Raw genomic sequence first — 23,785 nt, forward strand, 5'->3', positions numbered from 1 at the left:
CAGTGGGAGGAGTGAGTGTCAGTGGGAGGAGTGAGTGTGTTTCAGTGGGAGGAGTGAGTGTGTGTCAGTGGGAGGAGTGTGTGTGTGTGTGTCAGTGGGAGGAGTGAGTGTGTGTCAGTGGGAGGAGTGAGTGTGTGTCAGTGGGAGGAGTGAGTGAGTGTCAGTGGGAGGAGTGAGTGAGTGTCAGTGGGAGGAGTGAGTGTGTGTCAGTGGGAGGAGTGAGTGTGTGTCAGTGGGAGGAGTGAGTGTGTGTCAGTGGGAGGAGTGTGTTGACTTTGTTCAGTGTAGAGTCGCAGTGACGCGCCGCGGACCCGCAGCATCTGCAGCGCTCGGTGAGTTTCATCTGCTTGTTTGATCCGTTAAACGTCATCGATCAGTTCAACGTCGTTCACGCGGACACTGTAACGGTTTAATCGATCACTGCTGAAGTCACGAGCGCTCTGCGGGTTTATATGTGAAAATGGCGGCGAGGCTGTAGGCCTGCACGGTAATAAACCCGAATACACACACACACACAGGCTGAAAGGAAGAAATAGAGAGAGAGAGAGAGGGAGTACTGTAATATCAGTGTGTGTATGTGTGTGTTTGTGTGTGTTTTGTTATTAACGTTACATTTATTTGTGGTTTGATATCGTCAGTGCGGCGGTGCTAATATGTTAGCCTGTTAGCATGAGTGTGCGAATAAAGGCCGAAATTTTGGCCGTTAAACTGCCCAACTAAACATGTGAATGAACTGAAAATGTTGAGAGGGGAACAATTAAGATAAACAGCGTAAAACGCTGAATATGATAATAGTGTGAGCGCAGATAACAGTCCTCACACACACACACACACACACACACAGATCATAAAGACACACTGACATGTAAACATCATACAGACTGAGAGACTTAAACACACACACTGATGAATAAGAAACAACAGTTACATCAGACTGTCAGATTGGGGTTGATGACAGACATGCTTCATGATCATATGCGTGTGAGAAAGACGACATGTCACTTAAATGTTTATTCTGCTTCATGATTGACAGTTGTCACACACACGTGACGAAAACACTGAAGAAACAACATCATTCTGAAGTGTGTGACGGGCATAGTCTATTTTATAAAGCAGGGTTGAGACAAAGGACCCGCTAAAATTTCAATCATATAAATCAGGGATACACGTTATATCATCTGCCATATGTGTATCTGCTGATAAATGTTGATTTTTAATGTTATCGGTATGGGCTGATAATAAGATTTAGACTGACATGTTTTAGCCGATAAATCCTAAATCATTTGCTCTGGTTAAACTTCTTCATCTGGACCCTGTTGTGTACACTACAGTGCCCTGCTGTCTTTCTGTCCTGATCATTCATTTACTGATATTAGTAAAATAATGTTGATGTAGATTCAGTATTAATGAATGTGTCAATTACAGGAACAAAAGCACATTGTTTGAATCTGACTGATGTCTGTCTGGAGACCTACAAAGAACATTTTTCTGGGCTGCTCTGGAAGAACATCAATCATTTGTTTATTAATGAAATACTAAACAAACCAGAAAATTTTGAAGTTTAAAGGATTGATAACTAGTGTACAGCAGGCTTGGTACATGATTTTCAGGGAATAAAGCAAACTAATGGTCACCTTGTTTTCTGCAGTCAGTGTTTACAAATGTTGTCCAATTTTTGCCTTTCATTTCAGTCTAATGGAAGTTTACATTAATATTTAGATACTGCATATCGGTTTTCTGCTTCCGATGTTAAAGAATTATCAGTTATCGGCCAAAATTTACACATAAGTAAGACATGAACACTTAAAAATGAAACGATAATCAATTGTCAGTGTCTACACCGGTCGCTGCGCGATGCGACCCTACAAGAGACAATAGAACGAATTAGAACCCGTCATAACTGTACAAATTGTCCACACCGGATTTGGCGCGACAATCCCATTAGAACAAGCCATGTGTGGTGCCGCGTGCGGTGTTGACACGGTGTTATAACACATGATTAAACTGTGATGTGTGTGTCTGTCTTGTGTTTCAGTGAGTCATGGCTCACAGTGACGGCTGAACGACCACTGCGTGTCACGCACATCTGTTGTGAGTTTCGTTTCATCCGCATGTTCTTTTTCTATATTGTGCGATAGTTGAAGTTCATGCGTGTGAACGGGTCAAGTGTTCATTCAGGTCCTGTAGTTGATGGAGTGTGTAGTGTGTTGGAGGTCATGGCCACGGGCTCTTCCAGAACAGACTGTAGCAATAACATCCGAGAGCTGCACGCCATTAGTAAGTCCACGCCATCCTCACAACCAGAAGCCGTGTGTTTTCTTCAGACGTGAGTGAATGTGTGTTTGTGTGACAGTTTCAGGTGCCAAACTCAAGAGGAAGAAGAACTGGTTCGGAACCACCGTCTATGTGGAAGTGACATCAGATGGAGAAAGCAAGAAAACCGCCAAATGCCACAGCTCCTCCCACCCCAAATGGGAGGAAAGACTCACACTGTAAGTCACATGTGAGATTTAAGCGATTCCGGGTGTTCAAAAAACACTTTCCTTTAGTTCATGTGTATTGTTTTTTTATTCTTCCATATTGTATTTGTGAATATTAGGGTGCATTGTTTTGTTTATATAGCACTGTTAAGCTCAACCGAGATGTGCTGCACAATTAAATAGAAACATAACAATGAGAAACAATACAGAAGAATTACACAATAAAAGTGTGGTTTTTAACTTTGATATAAAAACAGATAGTTAAGAAGCAGATGTAGTACAGAGGGGCAGTGTGGGGGCAGCTTCTGAGAAAGGGCGGTCAACACTGCATTTCAGCTTCCACTTTGGGATACAAAATTGACCTAGCGTAAAGGGTGGCGTAGCATGAATGGAGGAGCCGGACGGCTTTAACCGACACACTGTTTCTTGAAGCTGTGTAAAAGAGTAGAGAGAGAGCCAAACCTGTCCAGCTGACCCCTGGGATAGAAAGGATCTGTCACGTGTGTAAAGACTTGTGTTCTCACAGAGATGTATAACATCAAAGATGAAGAGAATGTTTGATTTTGTGCTGCAGGAGCGTGACGCCTCACTCGCAGATGGACTTCAGAGTCTGGAGTCATCACACACTGAAGACAGACGCTCTGCTGGGAAAAGCCTCACTGGACCTGATAGAGATACTACGCAAACATGACAGCAAACGTATAACTCTTCTCTCTCTTCTTGATTTCTCCAGACTTGTCCTGTTTAAAGGAACGGCTCAACCAAGACATCTAACATTCAGTCTTCATTGATTCGCTCTCGTGCGGTTGTAAATCTGAGTCTTTCTTCAGTGTATCGCACACAAGAAGATATTTAGAGAAATGGAGTTAAATGTTGTGTTGTGAAGAAGAAAGAAACTCACACAGGTTTGAAGGGGGAATAAATGATGATGGAATTCAGATTTTTGGCTGAACTCTTCCTTTAAAACAATGACGGTTAGACTTGATGTGAGAGAAGTGTGGACCCGTGATGACCTGTTGCTTCATGTGCTTCAGTGGAGAACGTGCGGGAGGTTTTGACTCTGACTGTGGACAGTAAGAAGGAAGTCGTGTTCACCGGTGAACTCACAGTCTTCCTGGACGGCCTGGCACTGGATCCGCAGCACACACACAATGGGAACTCCAGCGCTGCGAGCAGTAAGAACATCAGACATGTGACCTTCACCATCTTTCAGATGTCATCATCACTCTTTCTCTCTCTTCCAGAAGTCCATCAGAATGGAGATGCTCTTCATGACAGCACAGATGAGAGCTCTACAAGAACTCACATCAGGTGAGCACGCACGCACGCACGCACACACACTTCTCCTCTGAAGATGGGATGTGGAGTTTTGTGTAAGTGTTGTGTATGTCAATGCTTTAACCCAGCTGTGATTCTGCAGACTTGTGAGTGACACGGCGGGACCAGAGACTGAAGCTCCACCCAACTCATCTGCCATTAGAGAATCAAGCCCCTCCTACCTTGTCAATGGAGATGCGGGCTCCTCCCCCACGGCCACGCCCACTAGCAGTGATGTGAACTGTGCAACTGGTGAGAGTGTGTGTGTCAGTGAATGGTTGTTTGAAGCTAGTGAAGCACCTTGTCGAGAGGAAAACCGCTTTAAACCAAACTAAACGATGTTCTTTTGAATATGTCCAAATGCAGAAAGGTTTGAGGACCCCGTAAGACATGAAACCCAATGTGTGTGTGTGACAGTCAATGGTGAGGGTCTTGAGGTGTCCTCCACAGTTGATGATGGAGATGAAGATGTCGCTCCTGCAGACGTCTCCTGCATCATCTCCTCGTGTCCTACAGCTGCCGTCACGGCTGCCTCTTCATCACCGGCCTCTTCCACGTCAACCGCAGCCGTCACAGAGACGACCGCCTCCAGCTCCAGCCCGCCAGCCGCCGATGGAGGAAAACCCCGACAGCAGCCCCCCACAGCCGGCCCAGAACCACTGCCGTCCGGGTGAGTCATACAGTCAGTCAGACACGAGAAGTTTGTGTGCCCTAATGTTGTAACACTTGTGTGTGTGTTGTCAGGTGGGAACAAAGGAAAGACCCTCATGGCAGAACTTACTATGTTGATCACAATACAAGAACAACCACGTGGGAGAGACCGCAGTCTTTACCGCTGGGGTAACGTGTTCTGACTCTCTCTTCTGAGCCGGTCATTTTGCACGTCGCACACTTTAGGCTCGTTTGAGATGTGCCTTTGCTTGCAGAAAGGGGAGGAGTCAAACATCTGTTTCTAAGTCGGACACTCCTGAGGAATGGAAGACGATGTTCGCGGTTTATGCTCAAACCCATTACGCTGATCACCGGTGATCGGTTCTTGGCCATCTCAAACGAGCCTAATCTCTTCACATGTGTAAGGGGGCGGGGTCAGATGATGTCACACAGTGGGTGGGAACTTTTTGGTTGTTGTTCTCCGTGTTGGAGCAACTGCAGGTAATGTTTGATGTGCTGTGTGTAGCTGGGAGAGGAGAGTGGATAACCGCGGCAGGATCTATTATGTGGATCATAACACTCGCACCACCACATGGCAGAGACCCACAATGGAGTCTGTGAGAAACTTTGAGCAGTGGCAGTCACAGAGGAGTCAGCTGCAGGGAGCCATGCACCAGTTCAACCAGAGATACCTCTACTCGGTACACACAGTACACTACACACACTACACTGCACTGCACACAAACACACACACTCACACTACACTACACACACACTACACACGCTACACTACACACACACTACACTACACACACTACACTGCACTGCACACAAACACACACACTACACTACACACACTACACTGCACTGCACACAAACACACACACTCACGCTACACTACACACGCTACACTACACTACACAACACACACACTACACTACACACACTACACTGCACTGCACACAAACACACACACTACACTACACACACTACACTGCACTGCACACAAACACACACACTCACGCTACACTACACACGCTACACTACACTACACAACACACACACTACACTACACACACTACACTGCACTGCACACAAACACACACACTCACGCTACACTACACACACTACACACGCTACACTACACTACACACACAGTACACTACACACACTACACTGCACTGCACACAAACACACACACTACACTACACACACTACACTGCACTGCACACAAACACACACACTCACGCTACACTACACACGCTACACTACACTACACACACACTACACTACACACGCTACACTACACTACACACGCTACACTACACTACACACACAGTACACTACACACACTACACTGCACTGCACACAAACACACACACTACACTACACACACTACACTGCACTGCACACAAACACACACACTCACGCTACACTACACACACGCTACACTACACTACACTACACACACACTACACTACACACACTACACACGCTACACTACACTACACACACTACACACGCTACACTACACTACACACACTACACACGCTACACTACACTACACACACAGTACACTACACACACTACACTGCACTGCACACAAACACACACACTACACACACTACACTGCACTGCACACAAACACACACACTGCACTGCACACAAACACACACACTACACTACACTACACTACACACACAGTACACTACACACACTACACTGCACTGCACACAAACACACACACTACACTACACACACTACACTGCACTGCACACAAACACACACACTCACGCTACACTACACACACGCTACACTACACTACACTACACACACACTACACTACACACACTACACACGCTACACTACACTACACACACTACACACGCTACACTACACTACACACACAGTACACTACACACACTACACTGCACTGCACACAAACACACACACTACACTACACACACTACACTGCACTGCACACAAACACACACACTCGCGCTACACTACACACACTACACACGCTACACTACACTACACACACTACACACGCTACACTACACTACACACACAGTACACTACACACACTACACTGCACTGCACACAAACACACACACTACACTACACACACTACACTGCACTGCACACAAACACACACACTCACGCTACACTACACACGCTACACTACACTACACACACACTACACTACACACACTACACTGCACTGCACACAAACACACACACTCACGCTACACTACACACACTACACACGCTACACTACACTACACACTACACACGCTACACTACACTACACACGCTACACTACACTACACACACAGTACACTACACACACTACACTGCACTGCACACAAACACACACACTACACTACACACACTACACTGCACTGCACACAAACACACACACTCACACTACACTACACACACACTACACACGCTACACACACTACACACGCTACACTACACTACACACACAGTACACTACACACACTACACTGCACTGCACACAAACACACACACTCACGCTACACTACACACGCTACACTACACTACACACACACTACACTACACACACTACACTGCACACAAACACACACACACACACACACGCTACACTACACACACTACACACGCTACACTACACTGCACACAAACACACACACACACACTGCACTGCACACAAACACACACACACACACACTACACTGCACACAAACACACACACTCACGCTACACTACACACGCTACACTACACTGCACACAAACACACACACACACACACACACACACACACACACACACACTACACTGCACACAAACACACGCTACACTACACACGCTACACTACACTGCATACAAACACACACACACACACACACACTGCACTGCACACAAACACACACACTCACGCTACACTACACACGCTACACTACACTACACACACACTACACTACACACTACACTGCACTGCACACAAACACACACACTCACGCTACACTACACACACTGCACACGCTACACTACACTACACTACACACACACTACACTACACACACTACACACGCTACACTACACTACACACGCTACACTACACTACACACACAGTACACTACACACACTACACTGCACTGCACACAAACACACTCACGCTACACTACACACACTACACACGCTACACTACACTACACACACACTACACTACACACACTACACTGCACTGCACACAAACACACACACTCACGCTACACTACACACGCTACACTACACTGCACACAAACACACACACACACACACACACTACACTGCACACAAACACACACTCACGCTACACTACACACACTACACTGCACTGCACACAAACACACACACTCACGCTACACTACACACACACTACACACGCTACACTACACTACACTACACACACACTACACTACACACACTACACTGCACTGCACACAAACACCTACACACTCTACACTACACACACTACACTACATACACTACACTACACTACACACACACACATACACTACACTACACACACACACACACACACATTGCAGTACACACACACACACACTACACGCACACACACACACACACACACACTACACGCACACTACACTACACTACACACACACACTACACTACACTACACTACACTACACTACACACACACACACACACACACACACACTACACTACACACGCTACACTACACTGCACACAAACACACACACAGTACACTACACTAGACACTCTTCACTACACACACTGCACACAAACACTCACGCTACACTACACTACACTACACTACACTACACACTATTCACTACACTACACACACTCACACTACACACACACACTGTACTACACACACACACACACACACACACTACACTACGCATGCACGCTACACTACACGCACTACACTACACTAGACACTCTTCACTACACACACTACACACACACACACTACACTACGCTACACACTCTGCACTACACACACCTACACACACACTACACACACACTTCACTACATTACACACACACACTACACTACACACACACACACTACACTACACACACTACACTACACTACACTACACTACACACACACACACGCACGCACACTACACTACACTACACACACTACACTACACTAGACACTCTTCACTACACACACTACAATACACTACACACACACACACACACACTACACTACACTACACACTCTGCACTTCACACACCTACACACACACTACACTACACACACTTCACTACATTACACACACACACTACACTACACTACACACACACACTACACTACACACACTACACTACACTACACTACACACACACTCTGCAGTACACACACACACTACACACACACACACACACACAAACTACACTACACACACACACACACACACACTCACTCACTCACAAACACTACACTACACACACACACTGCAGTACACACACATGCTACATTACACACAGTGGAAGCAGAGACGTCTGGCTTATGACGATTAACTCATCACACACAGTGACAGTGATTCTCTCTCTCTCTGATGCATTCTCAGGCATCCATGATGTCAGCTGAGAATGATCCTCTTGGGCCGCTACCGCCTGGCTGGGGTAAGAATGTGTTTATTGGTGATGATGTCACTTCAAAATGACATGAGTTATCTAAACAGAGTGTTGTCGTGTCGTGTTCTCAGAGCGCCGCGTGGACACCAACGATCGTGTTTATTTTGTTAATCACAGCACAAAAACCACACAGTGGGAAGATCCACGAACACAAGGGTGAGACACATCAAAATAGACCTCCGCAAGGCTCTAAGGTCTGGCTGTACTCTCATCTCGTGTGTGTGTGTGTGTGTGTGTGTGTGTGTGTGTGTGTGTGTGTGTGTAGGCTTCAGAATGAGGAGCCGCTGCCAGAGGGATGGGAGATCCGTTACACACGAGAGGGTGTTCGCTACTTTGTGGATCATAACACGCGTACCACCACCTTCGGTGACCCCCGGACGGGCAAATCTGCTGTGTGAGTGACTGAATCAGATGCTCAATTTGTTTCTCTCTGTTTGTCTAATGAAAGTGTGTTTGTTGTACAGCACAAAAGGTCCGCAGATTGCATATGAGCGAAGCTTCAGGTGGAAACTGGCTCATTTCCGTTATCTGTGTCAGGTAAAACTCATTCCTAGCTTCAGCACACTTGAAAGTCTCTGTGTTTGTCTGTTTTATGAAACCCTGTGTGTGTGTGTGTGTGTGTGTGTGTTTGTGTGCGTTTGTGTTTGTGTGTGCGCATGTGTTTGATTGCAGTCTAATGCCCTGGCCAGTCATGTGAAGATCACTGTATCAAGACAGACACTGTTTGAAGATTCTTTCCAGCAAGTAAGAGACACACACACACACACACACACACACTGTGTCAGTGATACTGAACCTTCTGTTAAAGCTGAGATGACCACACAAGACTTCAGTATTGTTTTGTTTTTCTGCAGATCATGAACTTCAAGCCGTATGATCTGAGACGGAGACTCTACGTCATATTTAGAGGAGAGGAGGGGCTCGATTACGGAGGTCTCGCACGGTAAACAATACAGCCATGTGTTTGCACTGAATTGAATCAAAGCAGCTGTTCTATTCTATTTCAAAACACAACGGCTGTTTTATGCATCCAATCAAATGGCAGTAAAAAATAGTTGCACTTGGAAATGTGTCAGAATATGGAAGTAAAAATGATCGCTACTTTAATATGGGTTTTTCTTTTTAGCATGTTTAAATACACATACATCAAATAAAGATATGACCTTTAAGGTGATGTGAAATAGAGAGAGTAATATATACATACAGACGCAGAAAATATTATTAGACTAATTTTCATCTCAAATCATTGTGCTCATTCCAGTCTCAAAAAAACAAACCTCAGGAGTAGAGGTGTAACGATACTTCCTAGAACAATATTTTGCGATGCTAAAATATCACAATACGCGTCATGGAGAGATGAGGAAATTTCACGATATGATGTTCTTTTAAATCTATTCATTGAGCGGTCAAGACGCTACTTACTCTGTGCCAGTGCGTCTTGTGTGCTTATCTCCCATATGTGGTTGTGGTAGAGAGAGAAGTCTGTGGGAGAAGTGGAAGCACAAGACATATAATCTGCTTTTCCACGTAGTTTACAAAGCGTCTTATTTTCCTTCAAACGCCGATAAAACACAGCAAACTTGAAGCATGACTGCTGGAGAGTCACACCTAAACTCATAACAAAGGCATCACAAACGTTTGTATATGCCAATGAACATTTATCCACTAACATGAGCTGCTGCAATATAGAGGAAACCAAAAGAAACCAGCGCTGTTCTGATCAGAGAAGTGATGAAGTGAGTAGTACTATACATTACATGATTAAATAACATGCTCTAGATTAAAATAGCTCGCGTGTTATTTAAACGTGATCGTCTCACTGTATTATAAGAAATTACTTTAAAATGCGGGTACAGTGTAAACATAAAGTGTAAATCGTTAAAAGTTGTTAGTAAATAAGATAGTGGTGTTTTTTATTTGAATTAAAATACGATTCTTTGTTCATTCATGATACCGAATGTAAAATGTTGAAACTTAAATTGTGAAAGAGCAATAAATGTAGAACTTTAAAATGAACCAAGGTTAAGAAATATAAAGTATTACATTGCGTTGTAAACAATATTCATAAATTATTGTGCGGCTCATGTGCGGTAGACCGTGCAAGGGTTTATAATTATAATCTGATGCTTAATGTTTGGCAACCTAACTGTAAAGTGCACTTCCGTCAACAGAATAGCGCGTGAAGCTTTAAATAAGCGCAGAATTCGATCTACAATGAATTCCAATATGACTGGTCAGACTGAGGTTGCATCGCAGAACATCAGACCTGCATCTGATATAGGACCACATATGGAAGTGGCTCAGATTAAAAAAGATTGGATTCCATCTGGTTTGTCCTGTTCACAATGTCATGCAGTAAACAGATCTGTGTCGCATACGTGCAAAAAAAATCTGATTTTGGTGGCAGTGTGAACGTGGCTTAAATCTTATTTTCAGCAGATACCAATATGGCCGATGATTTATATGTTAAGTTACATTATAATAATGTTACCCTGTCAGAAGTTTATGTTCACTGTGTGTGATATTTTATCATGAACACAAAATTGTGTCATCATTGTCAATGCAGATGAATCTTCATCGTGTGTGCGTGTTGTGTGTTTCAGGGAGTGGTTCTTTCTGCTTTCTCATGAGGTGTTGAACCCTATGTACTGTCTATTTGAATATGCGGGCAAGAGTAACTACTGTCTGCAGATCAACCCGGCGTCCACCATCAACCCTGATCATCTGTCCTACTTCTGCTTCATCGGCCGCTTCATTGCCATGGCAAGTCAAACACACACACACCTCTAAAACACCGCTCTTAGTCGAGGCATATGGCAGTGAGTAAGTGACTTGTGTGTGTGTGTGTGTTTGTACAGGCACTGTTTCATGGGAAGTTCATTGACACAGGCTTCTCGTTGCCCTTTTACAAGCGAATGCTCAATAAGAAACTCATCCTGAAAGATCTGGAGTCAATCGATCCAGAGTTCTACAATTCTCTCATCTGGATCAGGTATGTCTGTCTTGTGATGATCATTACTGTTATCAGCACTGGGTTAGGCGTGCTGACCATTGAAACACTCAGAAAGTGTTACCCACATAAAATGTGCAACAACATTACGGCAACCCCCTTTGCTGGGTCCTGTCTCCCACTGCGCTCATTATGATATCTGTAAAACACATGACACCAGCCACCACAACTGAAAGTCTTGCACAGAAGTGACGGACAGCTCGTGTATAAACTGCTCATCAGACTGAATGGCAGAAAACCTCAAATATTCCAGACGGACAGATGATGACCCAGCAGATGATTGTGACGTTTACTAGAGAGATTTCTGCTTGGTGTCCCTTTGAATTATTGAGTGTGTTCAAATTAGTGTTAAAGCAGATAATACATATACATTTCTTCCACTCAATGTAGGTTGGTCTCTAACATTATTTTGACCGCAGATGCTAGAACACACGTCCAATAGTGTGCACATGCTTCAGACTTCACAGAACTTTGATCAAGTGAAACTCCCATGAGCGCCTGCCTTCCCTGAACCATGAGATGACACTGGTCAAAGCTCATGTGCTTGATGTTCTTCACAGAGATAACAACATCGAGGAGTGTGCTTTGGAGATGTATTTTTCTGTGGACATGGAGATTCTGGGTAAAATCACGTCACATGACTTGAAAACGGACGGTGCCAATATCCTGGTGACTGAGGAGAATAAGGAGGAATATATTGGGTAAGTCCACCTCTGTGTGTGTGTGTGTGTGTGTGTGTGTGTTGTGTATCTTTGAACTGATTGTGTGTTGCCACAGGTTGATGGCGGAATGGAGGTTTTCTCGAGGTGTTGAGAATCAGACCAAAGCCTTTCTGGACGGCTTCAATGAGGTCGTGCCGCTACAGTGGCTTCAGTACTTTGACGAGAAAGAGCTGGAGGTGTGTGTGTGTACACAGGTTTATAAGGATTAAATGTCCTCATTAATAGAGTGAAATGTCAAGACAAGATTCTACTCATCATCTGCACATACAATGAGAGTCATGTTTGTCAATAAATGTAGTGATGTGCACATTTCTAGATGAGCTTCATGTGCTTTGATGGGGTGAGCAAAGACAAACATGATGATGTCATGTGTGTGTGCGTGCAGGTGATGTTGTGTGGCATGCAGGAAGTGGATCTTCAGGACTGGCAGAGGAACACTGTGTATCGTCACTACACGCGCAACAGCAAACAGATCATCTGGTTCTGGCAGGTGTGAATTAACCTGAACGTCACGTTTCTCAGTTTCTTAGGTTTCTCCGATTTTTCGGGCTTTTAGTTCAGTTCTGAGACAATAAGTCTGTGATTTGATTGTGTGCAGTTTGTGAAGGAGGTGGACAATGAGGTGCGTCTGCGGTTGATGCAGTTTGTGACGGGCACCTGCCGGCTGCCGTTAGGAGGCTTCGCTGAGCTCATGGGTGAGTTTAAAAACATGCTATTCTACAAACTTTTTGTGAAATATTTGACATGTCAGAAAGATGTATTTCTGCGTTGAAAATTTTCTTCACACTAGTGTTAACTGGTATTATTGACACTTTTAGTGCAGCATGCAAAATGATACACACACTCTCATAATGAAGACTAATACTAAGGGCTTTCAGGATTATGAAATAACCGTCCTCGCAATTAATGCACATCTCTATAGAAGACACAGCGCTGCTCCATATTTACTGTTTTTATTGTATCGACACTATGATATTGATAATACTGGTCAAATGTACCACCACAACACCAGCACTTTAAAAACAAACTTTAAAGCATATTCCATAAAAATAACCTGCAGTACAATTTAATATTGTTTAAGCTAAACTCAGTAGTCTTACAAGTGAGAAAAAAACAGACTAGAAGCTTCTCTATGACTGAGTATTTTAATGGTGGCTTCAATTCAACCCTGCTCAATATACTCAATTTACAAGTACATGGCGATTGTATTATTGACACGTACAACTCTAAACCTGAAATATATGATGACCTCATTTTTTCCAGTATGTTTTTTCTTGGAAATACAGTCTTATATTCAGAACAATATGGTCATTTCAAATCAAAACCACAAATGTATGAGAATGAAATGTCAAAGCCCCAAAGCAGACAATTAATGGTCATAATCAAAAAGATTTATTAGACAATTAATGGTCAGCAAAATGTCATAACCATGACAGCACTACTAATAATGGCACTATGAAATTGCTGCTCGTCCTAACTGTGAAGGCTTAACAGAAATGATGACTTTTAAAACTGTTGTAGCTTATTTTATTTGTTTCAAAGGGAAATGTTAAAAGTACACATATAAACTTTGTCCTCCAGGAAGCAACGGCCCTCAGAAGTTCTGCATTGAGAAGGTCGGCAAAGAGACGTGGCTGCCCAGGAGTCACACCTGGTGAGTATCACGTATGAAAACACAAAAGAACAAATCAAGCGCACGCTCGTCTCACTCTGCATCTTGTCTCGCAGTTTTAACCGACTGGATTTGCCTCCGTACAAAAGCTTTGAACAGCTGAAAGAAAAGCTGCTCTTTGCCATCGAGGAGACGGAAGGATTCGGTCAGGAGTGAAAGTCTTTCCCCTTTACAGCCAAGTAAATCAAAACTATGAGACTTGCACAGAAGATACCAATGTAAATAAGCTATTTCGTCATTTTAAACCAAATCTTAATCTAAGACCTCATTTAGCCATCTTCATAACATGATTCCCCCATAAATATGCAAGCTTTTCTGATCTTTTTCATGCTGATATCTTAAATGGACTTGGGTTTCATGATTTGGTGGCTTTTTAAAATGAGCCTGAAAATAAAACCTTAGAGAAGAAGATTTTCTAGCAGAACTTCAACTAACTTACAGCTCTAGTTTTATAGAGCTTTTACTGAATGATTGTAGAGTTTGATCAGGTGCCTGGAATTTCTCCTTTTCTTTTGGTTGTTGGACATTTGGTTTGGTTGTTAAGCGCTTGCATGGCTGCCTACAGAGTGAACATCTTTAGACTGGAACGGCCGTCTCATATCATTACGCAGGTTTGGCTCTTGAAAGTATTTGCTGTTTGTCCATCAGTATTTGTCAGTAAAACAGAATCTGGACGCTCATGCTCATGAAGGCAGCGGCTGTCGTGCTTTCAGCACATGTTTCTGTGGCCTTTGACCCTCAGTTCTGCAGAAGAGGAAAACTGTGTCCATAACTACCTTTCATATTAAAATATATGAATTCAAACAAACACGCTTGTCTCTCTGATTCTCAACATGCTGCAGTCGTGTCTTGTGCCTCATTCTAGTTTGTCGTCCTGTGCAAATACAGATCAACCTGTTGTAGCTATATAAACCCATTTTTAGCAATTTATGGTTCAGCTAAGACATAGGAGTAAAATAAGAGTCAGGAACACACAGTAGTTCAGGAGAAACTCTTGCCACATGTTAAATCTTTATTGATCGATCGGTTGATCCGTTTCTAATGTTTGCCAGTTCAATGACTGTTAAGAAGTCTGTCCAGTCGTCCTGAACGAGCTTTGCTTGTTGTCTTTTACAGGTACATATGCATGACTTTAATATTAGATTCTTTTATAATCGAGTGCTTTAAATCATGTAATAGAAAGGCAGAACGTGTTTGTTTCATCGTTTTAAATCTAAAACCTCAGGATCAATGACACGATGTTAGTAAATGACAAATTTATATCAAACACATTCACTGTCTGTAGAGCTTTATTTAGGTGTCCCGACTCATCCTTTGAGTTTCTTCAGAAGATCCAGCGCTTCCTTATGAACCTGTGCAAGGTCAAACATCTGCATTACACATCTGAAGAATATAAAACAAACCGAGATGATGGAATGTGAATCGTTGACCTGTTTATCTTCTTCAGTGAGCGCGGGGAAGTCGCGCACTTTCTGAAGCCACGTGGCCGCACGCTTGTGGTCTCTCAGCATCATGTAGGTCTTTCCCAGCATCAGCAGGTTCTTGCTGTAGAAGTTTGGGTCGACTGAAAGGAGAGATGTCAGTAAGTGAACACATATGTCTCAGTCACTCCATGTGTATGACAGAGATGTCCTGGTACATACGGTACCTTCCTCCGCCCTCAAGAAGAACTCCAGAGCCTGACGGACAGAGAGGAAAAACATCTCATTTCAGTTGCTTGTTAAATGGGCAGATGCGAATGTAGGAGAAGACATCAGACAACGTAACATGTCAAACATTTGTTCAACCAGAATGAAAGCGTGTCATTTCTTTGACCTCTTCATAGGTGGCTGTCGGAGGTGATGCAAAAATCACAGCTGCAACTTTACGCTGATACCACGGCAATTCTGCAAACGCGAAACACCTGCGAGAGACGAAGACAAGCACAACTTACCCACAGATGTAAACCAGTTAAGTGCTGAGACCCATGTGTACTTCCGTGTGAAACCCTCCCTCCCTACCTAGTGTATTCACGTAACTCACCAGTAACCCAGAATATGAATGGACGTTGCATCTTTAGGATTGAGTTCAAGTGCTCGCTGTTAATATAAAGAGGATTCAGTCAGTCAGTCAGTCATTCATTGCTGAGGTGATGTGTTTGAAGGTTTTACCTTCAGGTGATCTCTGATGATGTAGGAATTTCCTATTTTCACTTTGACTCCTTCATAATCACCGATGTCACTGAGGCAAATGGCAAACCACTGCACGACAGCGAGAGACACGATAAGACTTCTCCAGGGATGCAATCAAGTCTCTCACTTATTTCCATTGTTACCTACTTTGTGTGCCGCAAACGAAGACTCGTTTTTCTCGAGAGCTTTGTTTGCGAAGTCAAAGGCCTCGTACGTGAGTCGCTTCTTCTCGTGGGCGCTGATGCTCGTCAGTAACGACAGATCGCGCGACGCTCGCGCCAAACGCCACAGAAACTCTGCGTCATCACTGAAGAGCAGAGCAGAGATCCATGAACAACGGTGTCATCATAAATGACTCGCTCTTCTTACATTAGAAATAAAACCATATCTTGCTAAACAGATGACTCCCTTGCTGTCATGTTTTTATCGTGTAAGTTGGCTGTATTGAATTATTTTGTTATCATTACTGAATCAAAACAAACCAATAGAAGTTTGATTGATATAACTTGGAATTCACAATAAAGAAACATGTAAAATCTGTTTTTGCTAATGAAATCGCGGCCAAATGCTTTGAGATTTAATAAAGTGTTGTTTCCGCATCTACGGTTAAAAAAGATGAGCAGGTCGTGACGTAAGCAGCAGGTGATGGTGACGTTTACCTGTCTTTATACTGCACGAGGAGCTGGTGAAGCTTCTGTGTGTCTCCGCAGCTGTACAGATAGTCGGCTTGTTCTAAAACTTCTTCAGCTAGACAGCGTCAATACACAGAGTTCAATGTGCTACAATCGGCTAAAAATGTCATTCAAAGAATCACTTAGACAATCATAAGAAAAAATGACCTTTGTACAGCGCAGAGACTGCTGGGAAATGAGTAACACTTTTATACATCAGATATGAAAGTGGAGCAACAGCCATAATGAATGAAGCTTCTCGTCCCTGAGAGTCACAAAACACCGGTTACAAATGTGCTCACATGTTACACGACATTAGAAACTAGAATGACGAGATCGCACGATCTTTCACCCACATCTCTCTCTCTCTCTCACGCACGCACGCACACACGCACGCGATGATTGATTAAAGTCTTACTGATGTTCTGATCCGATGAGTCCAAACGCGTTCATGAATCCTCCTGATCTTCACACTTCTGGCCACAAACCGCTTGAAAGCTCCACATAAACTCACGAACGCCATCACAGCCGAACACTTGTACGCGTGTTTTCTTTAGGTCACAGATCGTGTGTGTAGATTTCACTTTTGCATACTTCAGTATTTTAACACTGTAAATAAAGAATGGGAGGTTGTGTACTTGTCTTGGGCTCCGCCCACATCGGCAATTTTATCAGTTTCCACTATGTGGTCACGTGGTGCCGTAAAGAAGTTGTAACAAGTATATGCTTGTAATAGGAGAAACGAAGATTCTGTCCGAAATCGCAAACTTTACCCTCATTCACTATTCCATACATTAGTTCACTAATAAAGTCCACTTTAAGGAGCGCGTGAGAACGAGTGAGGAATTCGGACACTTGGTGCACTGGAAACTCTGGCGGCGCCATCTTCTGGCGAGACGCGGGAATTCATTTAGCGCGAGATTCAGGATAGCCGTGAGTGTACATCGGTTGTGCACTCGTTCTTATGCTGCATCATGGGATTGAATGATACAATTTGATGTCCCCTCAAATAGTGCACTTTGTTAGGGTAAAGGGGGCTCAGCCACAGCCGAAGCTTTTTGAAGATTTGAATCTCAAAATGAAACACTATCATGAATCGTTCGAAACATCGCATAGTGGGACCACCTACTGTGAAGACCCTGTAAAAGCCTAAACGATTTTGCCATACAATTTAATCAATCGTTATATTATTATTATAATGTTAATATTGTTATTATTTTCATGGCTCATTAAAACAAAATGTTTGTCATACTTTAAAGCTAAACATGAGGAGGCAGAACTATTGTTCTCAGTCTGCAGAAGGAAAATGTTGAAATTATGTTTTTGGTGTTTTATATATATATATATATATATATATATATATATATATATATATATACATACACATATTGATTTATTTGTAGTTTCATTCATATCAAACATTCACACTTAGCTAACCCAATATATTGGCCCATGACAAGAATAAAAATGTCAAGACAGAACTCAAGTAAAAATTCATAAATAATTCTCTTTTGGAAATAATTGAAGCGCTAAAATCATATGATCTGTCATCACAAACTATACACCTCACAATGTTCTGTCATCAAAACGGTCGCATCTGACTTTTAAATCCACTTATCTTTAGAAGAAGTATTAAACACTTTGATGGTTTGCAGTACAAACGATGTCTAGAGGCTGAATGAAGCCTTGCCCAAAACCGTATTTAATACTGTAATAAGGTTCAATAAAAAGGAAGGAAGGAGACGGGAACCGGCAAACATTCAAAACGTTTAGTAAAATAATAACAAATAGACAGCCGGCAGCCAATAACGGACGACTGCCGGTGACACAAACAAACCACAACACAAAATCCAGGACTGGTCCTCTCTCGCCTTTTTCCAAGGTTAGGAGTTGGAGGCTGAGCGCTGTCTCTGGGAATAACCGTGAGGGTTTACTGCTCTATCTGTCTGTCTGTCTGTCTGTCTGTCTGTCTGTCTATAATCACTTCTGTTAAGAACAAACATAGTTTAGAAAGATGTAGCTTTTATGATACTTTTTAGTGGATTATATATTAGCAAAGTTGTCCTTGTCAACTATGCGTCATTGCCTATTGTATTTCAATGCTCAATTGGTAGATTTTTGTGTGTACAGCACAAAGGTCATGGGTTTGAACACCACAAAGGTCATGGGTTTGAACACGCACACACACTGATGAAAACTATCTATATTGAAAGTGAACTGTTCTGGATAAACACATCTGTCAAATGTAAATGTGTTCACAAATGTACTCAACGATTTTACTTGTGGAAACGTCGCTTCAGGAACTGCGCAACTTGAGTGAACCCACCCCTCGTGTCACCGCGTGCGTGCGCGTGTTTATGAGGGTGTGTCTGCTCATATAAACGCTTGAGTCGCTCACTCCGGTGATTCACGCGCTGCGGCTGAACTCGTGCATCGGAAGAATCGCAACATCACCGTAAGTTTTTTATTATAAGAGTTATGTAAACTTTTTAATAAATAGTTAATAAAAAGAAGAATATACTGCCATCCTGTGGTACTTATTGAAAATATGTGTAAAGCAGTTGTTTCAATTTTTATAAACTTACAGCAGCTTGTTGTCGTTACGATTACCCTTACGTCATCACGTTCTTCGAGTTGTTTTTTCAAGCGCTATTTGTCCAGCCAACCACAAGCCTTTTGGGTGGTTAATAGTCCAATGGACTGAAGGAGCGCTGTGCCGCGAGTAATGCGGAAGTGCAAGTTAAATGCATCCAACGGTCATTTCAGCATCATGAAGTGTAGTTTGTTTACATGTGCATTTCGGTTTTATTAGGCAGTACAATTGTAAACAAACGTAAATGGAACTGATCTGAATTTGTTTTTGCCTCTGTTTTCAGTGTGAGGATATGGAGTCTGTTTCTGCAGCGAACACGCACTTTTCCCTCAATGTGTTTCAGAAGATCAGTGAGGGAAACCTGTCAGCGAACGTCTTTTATTCTCCTCTGAGTCTCTCTGCGGCTCTTTCGATGCTGTCGCTCGGTGCAGCAGGAAACACAGCAGCGCAGATGTGTCAGGTGATGATGACGACAGCAGCAGCAGTGATTATAGTCAAATATCTGAACGATAAATGAATCAAGTGAACTCAATGTCTCAATGAACTCAAGTCAATGCTGCAATGAGTTCCTCATCAGTGTTTATTCAGTCTGTGTTTGCTCTCTGGCTTACTTGGGTGTGTCTCATTCTGAACTTTGTGATGGGTCATAAAGCGCCCTTGATAGCGACTGTGTCATTCATTCATACGCTCCCAGAGCAAAAGATTTACTGCCCTGAGGAATCCGATCCGCTGTGGATTACATTGAATCAGAAGGCTAACTTCACCGAAGCTTTTATTTGACTTTGTCATCATTAAGTTAGGCTTAAGCATTAAGCAAGTGAAACCTGCTAGACATTCAGTGCTGGAGATGGCGGGATATATGGATAATTACTGGGGAAAATATTGGGGACATTTTTTTATTTTTAAACCTCAGATGCAGAAAATGCCCATTCGTGCATGAATGAAATGTTATGAGGGTTTGAAGGCTATTTCAGAAATTTTGACAATTGGCTCCCTGGTGTTCTTTTTCAGGCCCTGATGCCATGACCACAGTAATAGTCACATGGCTAACATACATGCAAGTAACATTCCCTTTCACACAAAACCCAGTTAAACAGTTGAATATAACCAAAGTCAGTTTACAGAAGTCGTGCCACTTGGCGCCAATGTTTGCAACGCCTCTGGGCAGCTATTTACATCATCGCAAGTCCAAGGTTCTTTCTACTTGAATGGGGTAAAGTGGATATATCACAATTAAACGGCATATTTCCAATCAATAATAAACCATGACATGAACTGTATCGTCACTTTGGTTTTGGTCTTAAATTGCTCTTAAAATCAACTTTATGGACGTCGCCTCATCTGCTGCGTACAGGCTGGCAATCGCCTCACGAGAGCCCCGGCCCAAGATCCCTTAGTCTTTAGTGATTGACGATTGGCTCTATTTAGAGCGGCCATATTGAGCGATGCATTCGTTGAAACGGCAGTGGCGCATCTTGTTAATATTAATATCTTTTATATACGTGTTCTTGTCTAGACGGTTCTGCATCATGTGATTTTTAGGTGGCTGGTCAAAAGAGTGAGCGTTTGCTCAATCAAGTTTTTACTTGAATAATTGAATGTAGAAATTTGATCACAAATGATCACAATAACTATTCTTCACCATGTGTCTCCAGACTTTGCATTTTGGCAATGCAGACGCTGATGTTCATGTTGGTTTCAGCAAGCTCACGAGTGAACTGAATAAAGCAGAATCTCCCTATACTCTGAGTCTCGCCAGTCGTCTGTATGGAGAGCAGTCCTACCAGTTTGTTGAGGTGAGATTGAGATCAGTTTATTGATAAAACGAAGGAAACATTTTGTTTACTTACACTTCAGTACTTTTATTACAGACATTTCTTAGTGACACAAAACGACACTATCAGGCTGGACTGGAGACTGTGGACTTCATAAAAAACGCAGAAGCTGCACGTGTCAACATCAACGACTGGGTGGAGAAAAACACTCGAGGTGAAAAACCGTCATCAAAAAATGAGTTGTGACAACCACACATCTCATCTCAGAAAAACACCAACATACATTTAACATTCGTCTGTATTTTTGCATCTTCAAGGTTTTCAGGATCATGATCCTACTGGCTAATATTTGACCTAATGTTTTGCGGTAGTGAATGTGAATTTCAATTTGTAATGATAGAAAAGATTAAGAATCTGCTGGGTGAGGGAGACGTGGATGCTCTGTCCAGACTGGTGCTTGTCAATGCCATTTACTTCAAGGGCAGCTGGGAGAGAAAATTCCAAGTGGAAAGAACCACAGAGGAGGCGTTCAGGTTGAACAAAGTGAGTTTTGTTTTTTAATGTTTGCCACATTGGACAACTAGTATCTTGACACAGGGTTGACATCATTGATCATTAGTTACTCTGTTGGATGTTTTTACTATGATGAATTTCAAAAACTCTAAACAGTCACGCACTGCATGCTAATGGGATTTTGTTGGTTGACAGGACGAAAAGAAGCCCATACGGATGATGCATCTGAAGGCAAGGTTTCCTCTGGCCTTCATTCCTGATGTGCACTGTCAGATTCTGGAGCTGCCGTACGTCGGGAAAGATCTCAGCATGCTGATCATGCTTCCGAATGAGATGGAGGACGACACCACTGGTCTTCAGAAGGTGAGAGAGCGTTTGTGTCGGTACAATCATGACGTGTTGTCTCGTTCAGCTCTCACCAATACTCTCTTACCCAGCTTGAGAAAGCACTGACCTACGAGAACTTCACGGAGTGGACCCGATCCGACATGATGGATACGCTGGAAGTTGAAGTATCTCTGCCCAGATTCAAGATGGAGGAGACGTATGACATGAAAGGTCTACTGCTCAGCCTGGGAATGGTGGACGCATTCGATTTGCAGAAGGCAGATTTCTCAGGCATGTCTCCCAACAATGATCTGGTGCTGTCTAAAGTGGTGCATAAATCCTTTGTGGAAGTCAACGAAGAGGGAACGGAAGCTGCCGCGGCCACGGGCGCAGTCATGATGATGCGCTGTCTCCGGCGTCCTGAGCGATTCAATGCCGATCACCCTTTTCTCTTCTTCATACGACACAATCCCACCAAGAGCGTTCTGTTCTACGGACGCTTCTGCTCTCCTTGACCCATGTCATCACTGCACTGTGTGTTTCCCTATCATCTCATCGACCCATTTGTTTGGATTTGATGGATGTGTGCTGGAGATAAATGCTCTCTATGCTTGTTTAATGTAACATGATTTCAAATAAAGAAAGTGTTAGCCCAACTGAGCTGCTGTGCAGTTTGTTTGTATTCTGATGTTCATCTGCACACACAGAGCCTCACTGCCGGCAGCAGAACACATCAGTATGTGGACTGCGAGTACAACACTGTGATGGTCCTCCTTTTGCAGATCCGTGTGCAACAAACTGCGTTGCGCTGTGTGTTCTGACACCTTTCTATCAGAACCAACATGAACTTCTTCAGCAATTTGAGCTACAGTAGATCGTCTGTTGGATTCACTCCCACGTGAATCAATGACCCTGTCGCCGGTTCACCGCTTATGATAGATACTGAAGACTAAAGACTATGGCCCACCACACAAGAACTGCAGTTTGGAGATGCTCTGACCCAGTCGTCTAGTGTTTGGGCAAAATTGATCATAAAATGTTCAGAGAAATCACGAAGACCAAGAAGCCAAGTTTCAAGTTTAATTTGTTCGAACAAGTCAAAGAGAGACATACAGAGTTCATCTGAAGATGTTTGACTCCATCTTATAACATTGTTCTAAAGTCTTTATCACAGTTCAAACCAATCATATTTTACATGACATCACCTTCTAC

The 23,785-nt window shown here is 43.1% G+C and overlaps 3 protein-coding genes across 8 annotated transcripts; 2 read left to right on the forward strand and 1 right to left on the reverse strand.

Annotated features, from left to right (window-relative positions):
• The first annotated feature begins 196 nt into the window (after positions 1 to 196).
• LOC130412987 (NEDD4-like E3 ubiquitin-protein ligase WWP1) lies at positions 197 to 15,331 on the forward strand. 5 transcript variants are annotated; one of them, XM_056737846.1, is made up of 25 exons: positions 198 to 332; positions 2,036 to 2,091; positions 2,179 to 2,277; positions 2,354 to 2,492; positions 3,055 to 3,179; positions 3,515 to 3,655; positions 3,725 to 3,791; positions 3,901 to 4,049; positions 4,164 to 4,467; positions 4,542 to 4,637; positions 4,975 to 5,149; positions 9,053 to 9,107; positions 9,191 to 9,275; positions 9,385 to 9,513; positions 9,584 to 9,656; positions 9,792 to 9,863; positions 9,974 to 10,062; positions 11,723 to 11,882; positions 11,978 to 12,111; positions 12,690 to 12,830; positions 12,907 to 13,027; positions 13,237 to 13,341; positions 13,450 to 13,546; positions 14,433 to 14,505; positions 14,580 to 15,331. In XM_056737846.1, exons 3-25 carry the CDS (start codon positions 2,217 to 2,219, stop codon positions 14,677 to 14,679), a joined length of 2,691 nt encoding a protein of 896 aa, XP_056593824.1. In that variant the 5' UTR covers positions 198 to 332; positions 2,036 to 2,091; positions 2,179 to 2,216; the 3' UTR covers positions 14,680 to 15,331. The 5 variants fall into 5 exon arrangements, with proteins under 5 accessions (XP_056593821.1, XP_056593823.1, XP_056593824.1 ...); XM_056737847.1 differs by lacking the exon at positions 198 to 332 and adding an exon at positions 349 to 487; XM_056737843.1 differs by having other exon boundaries at positions 197 to 332; positions 2,036 to 2,277.
• Positions 15,332 to 15,503: 172 nt separating this feature from the next.
• Positions 15,504 to 18,021, reverse strand: rmdn1 (regulator of microtubule dynamics 1). The gene is made up of 10 exons (XM_056737850.1): positions 17,784 to 18,021; positions 17,534 to 17,630; positions 17,354 to 17,441; positions 16,842 to 17,001; positions 16,674 to 16,763; positions 16,546 to 16,601; positions 16,339 to 16,426; positions 16,172 to 16,202; positions 15,954 to 16,087; positions 15,504 to 15,875 (listed from the first exon to the last, which is right to left on the reverse strand). The coding sequence occupies exons 1-10, from the start codon at positions 17,886 to 17,888 to the stop codon at positions 15,831 to 15,833; spliced, it is 894 nt and encodes a 297-aa protein (XP_056593828.1). The 5' UTR covers positions 17,889 to 18,021; the 3' UTR covers positions 15,504 to 15,830.
• A 1,655-nt stretch (positions 18,022 to 19,676) lies between these two features.
• serpinb1l3 (serpin peptidase inhibitor, clade B (ovalbumin), member 1, like 3) lies at positions 19,677 to 23,233 on the forward strand. 2 transcript variants are annotated; one of them, XM_056737848.1, is made up of 7 exons: positions 19,677 to 19,820; positions 20,242 to 20,418; positions 21,614 to 21,754; positions 21,830 to 21,947; positions 22,134 to 22,276; positions 22,442 to 22,609; positions 22,684 to 23,233. In XM_056737848.1, the coding sequence occupies exons 2-7, from the start codon at positions 20,251 to 20,253 to the stop codon at positions 23,086 to 23,088; spliced, it is 1,143 nt and encodes a 380-aa protein (XP_056593826.1). In that variant the 5' UTR covers positions 19,677 to 19,820; positions 20,242 to 20,250; the 3' UTR covers positions 23,089 to 23,233. The 2 variants fall into 2 exon arrangements, with proteins under 2 accessions (XP_056593826.1, XP_056593827.1); XM_056737849.1 differs by lacking the exon at positions 19,677 to 19,820 and adding an exon at positions 20,012 to 20,142.
• The last annotated feature ends 552 nt before the right edge of the window (positions 23,234 to 23,785 follow it).

Source organism: Triplophysa dalaica, chromosome 23, assembly GCF_015846415.1.
Source record: "Triplophysa dalaica isolate WHDGS20190420 chromosome 23, ASM1584641v1, whole genome shotgun sequence".
NCBI classification, from domain to species: domain Eukaryota; kingdom Metazoa; phylum Chordata; class Actinopteri; order Cypriniformes; family Nemacheilidae; genus Triplophysa; species Triplophysa dalaica.